Source organism: Egretta garzetta, unplaced genomic scaffold (assembly GCF_000687185.1).
Source record: "Egretta garzetta isolate BGI_Z169 unplaced genomic scaffold, ASM68718v1 scaffold677, whole genome shotgun sequence".
NCBI lineage: Eukaryota > Metazoa > Chordata > Aves > Pelecaniformes > Ardeidae > Egretta > Egretta garzetta.
In genome coordinates this window covers 6,805-7,226 of record NW_009260355.1, presented here as the reverse complement: position 1 = coordinate 7,226, position 422 = coordinate 6,805, and the positions used below count along the sequence as shown (strand labels likewise).

Below are 422 nucleotides of genomic sequence, written 5' to 3'. Positions count from 1 at the left end.
CAACGTGGGCACCGCCGTCACCGCGGTGGGTGTGTGTGGGGGGTTCATCCCCCGCCACCTCCCCCCGTAGCCATCACCCTAAGTCCCCGCTCACCTTCAGCCCTCGTTTCTCTATCTCGGCCACGCATTTCTGGATGAGCAGGGGCACCTTGGTGGCCGTCTTCTCCCTCTCCACCAGCTGGCCCAGCTCCACGCCGAAGACCCGGGGTTCCCGCTCACCGGGATTATCCCATTGCTCCACCAAGGTGAATTTGGAGTAGAGGACGCCACGAGGTTGCAGCCGCACCGCCAGCTGCTGGGCCCGGCAACCTACAGAGCCGGAACGGTGCCGTCAACGGGGTGCCAAGTCGCCAAACCCCAAACCGACCCCAACCACCCGGCCATACCTCTGAAGATGTGGGGCAGGACCACGGTGCCGTGGC

General features: G+C 65.4%; 1 protein-coding gene across 1 annotated transcript in view; it reads right to left on the bottom strand.

Annotated features, from left to right (window-relative positions):
• SYDE1 (synapse defective Rho GTPase homolog 1) overlaps positions 1-422 on the bottom strand; it is a gene marked incomplete at its 5' end in the record, with an annotated part of 5,564 nt that overhangs the window by 3,030 nt on the left and 2,112 nt on the right. The window contains 2 exons of the mRNA XM_035898438.1: positions 81-309; positions 387-422. Of these exons, the coding sequence (XP_035754331.1) occupies positions 81-309; positions 387-422 (265 nt within the window). The remainder of the gene's footprint in view (positions 1-80; positions 310-386) is intronic.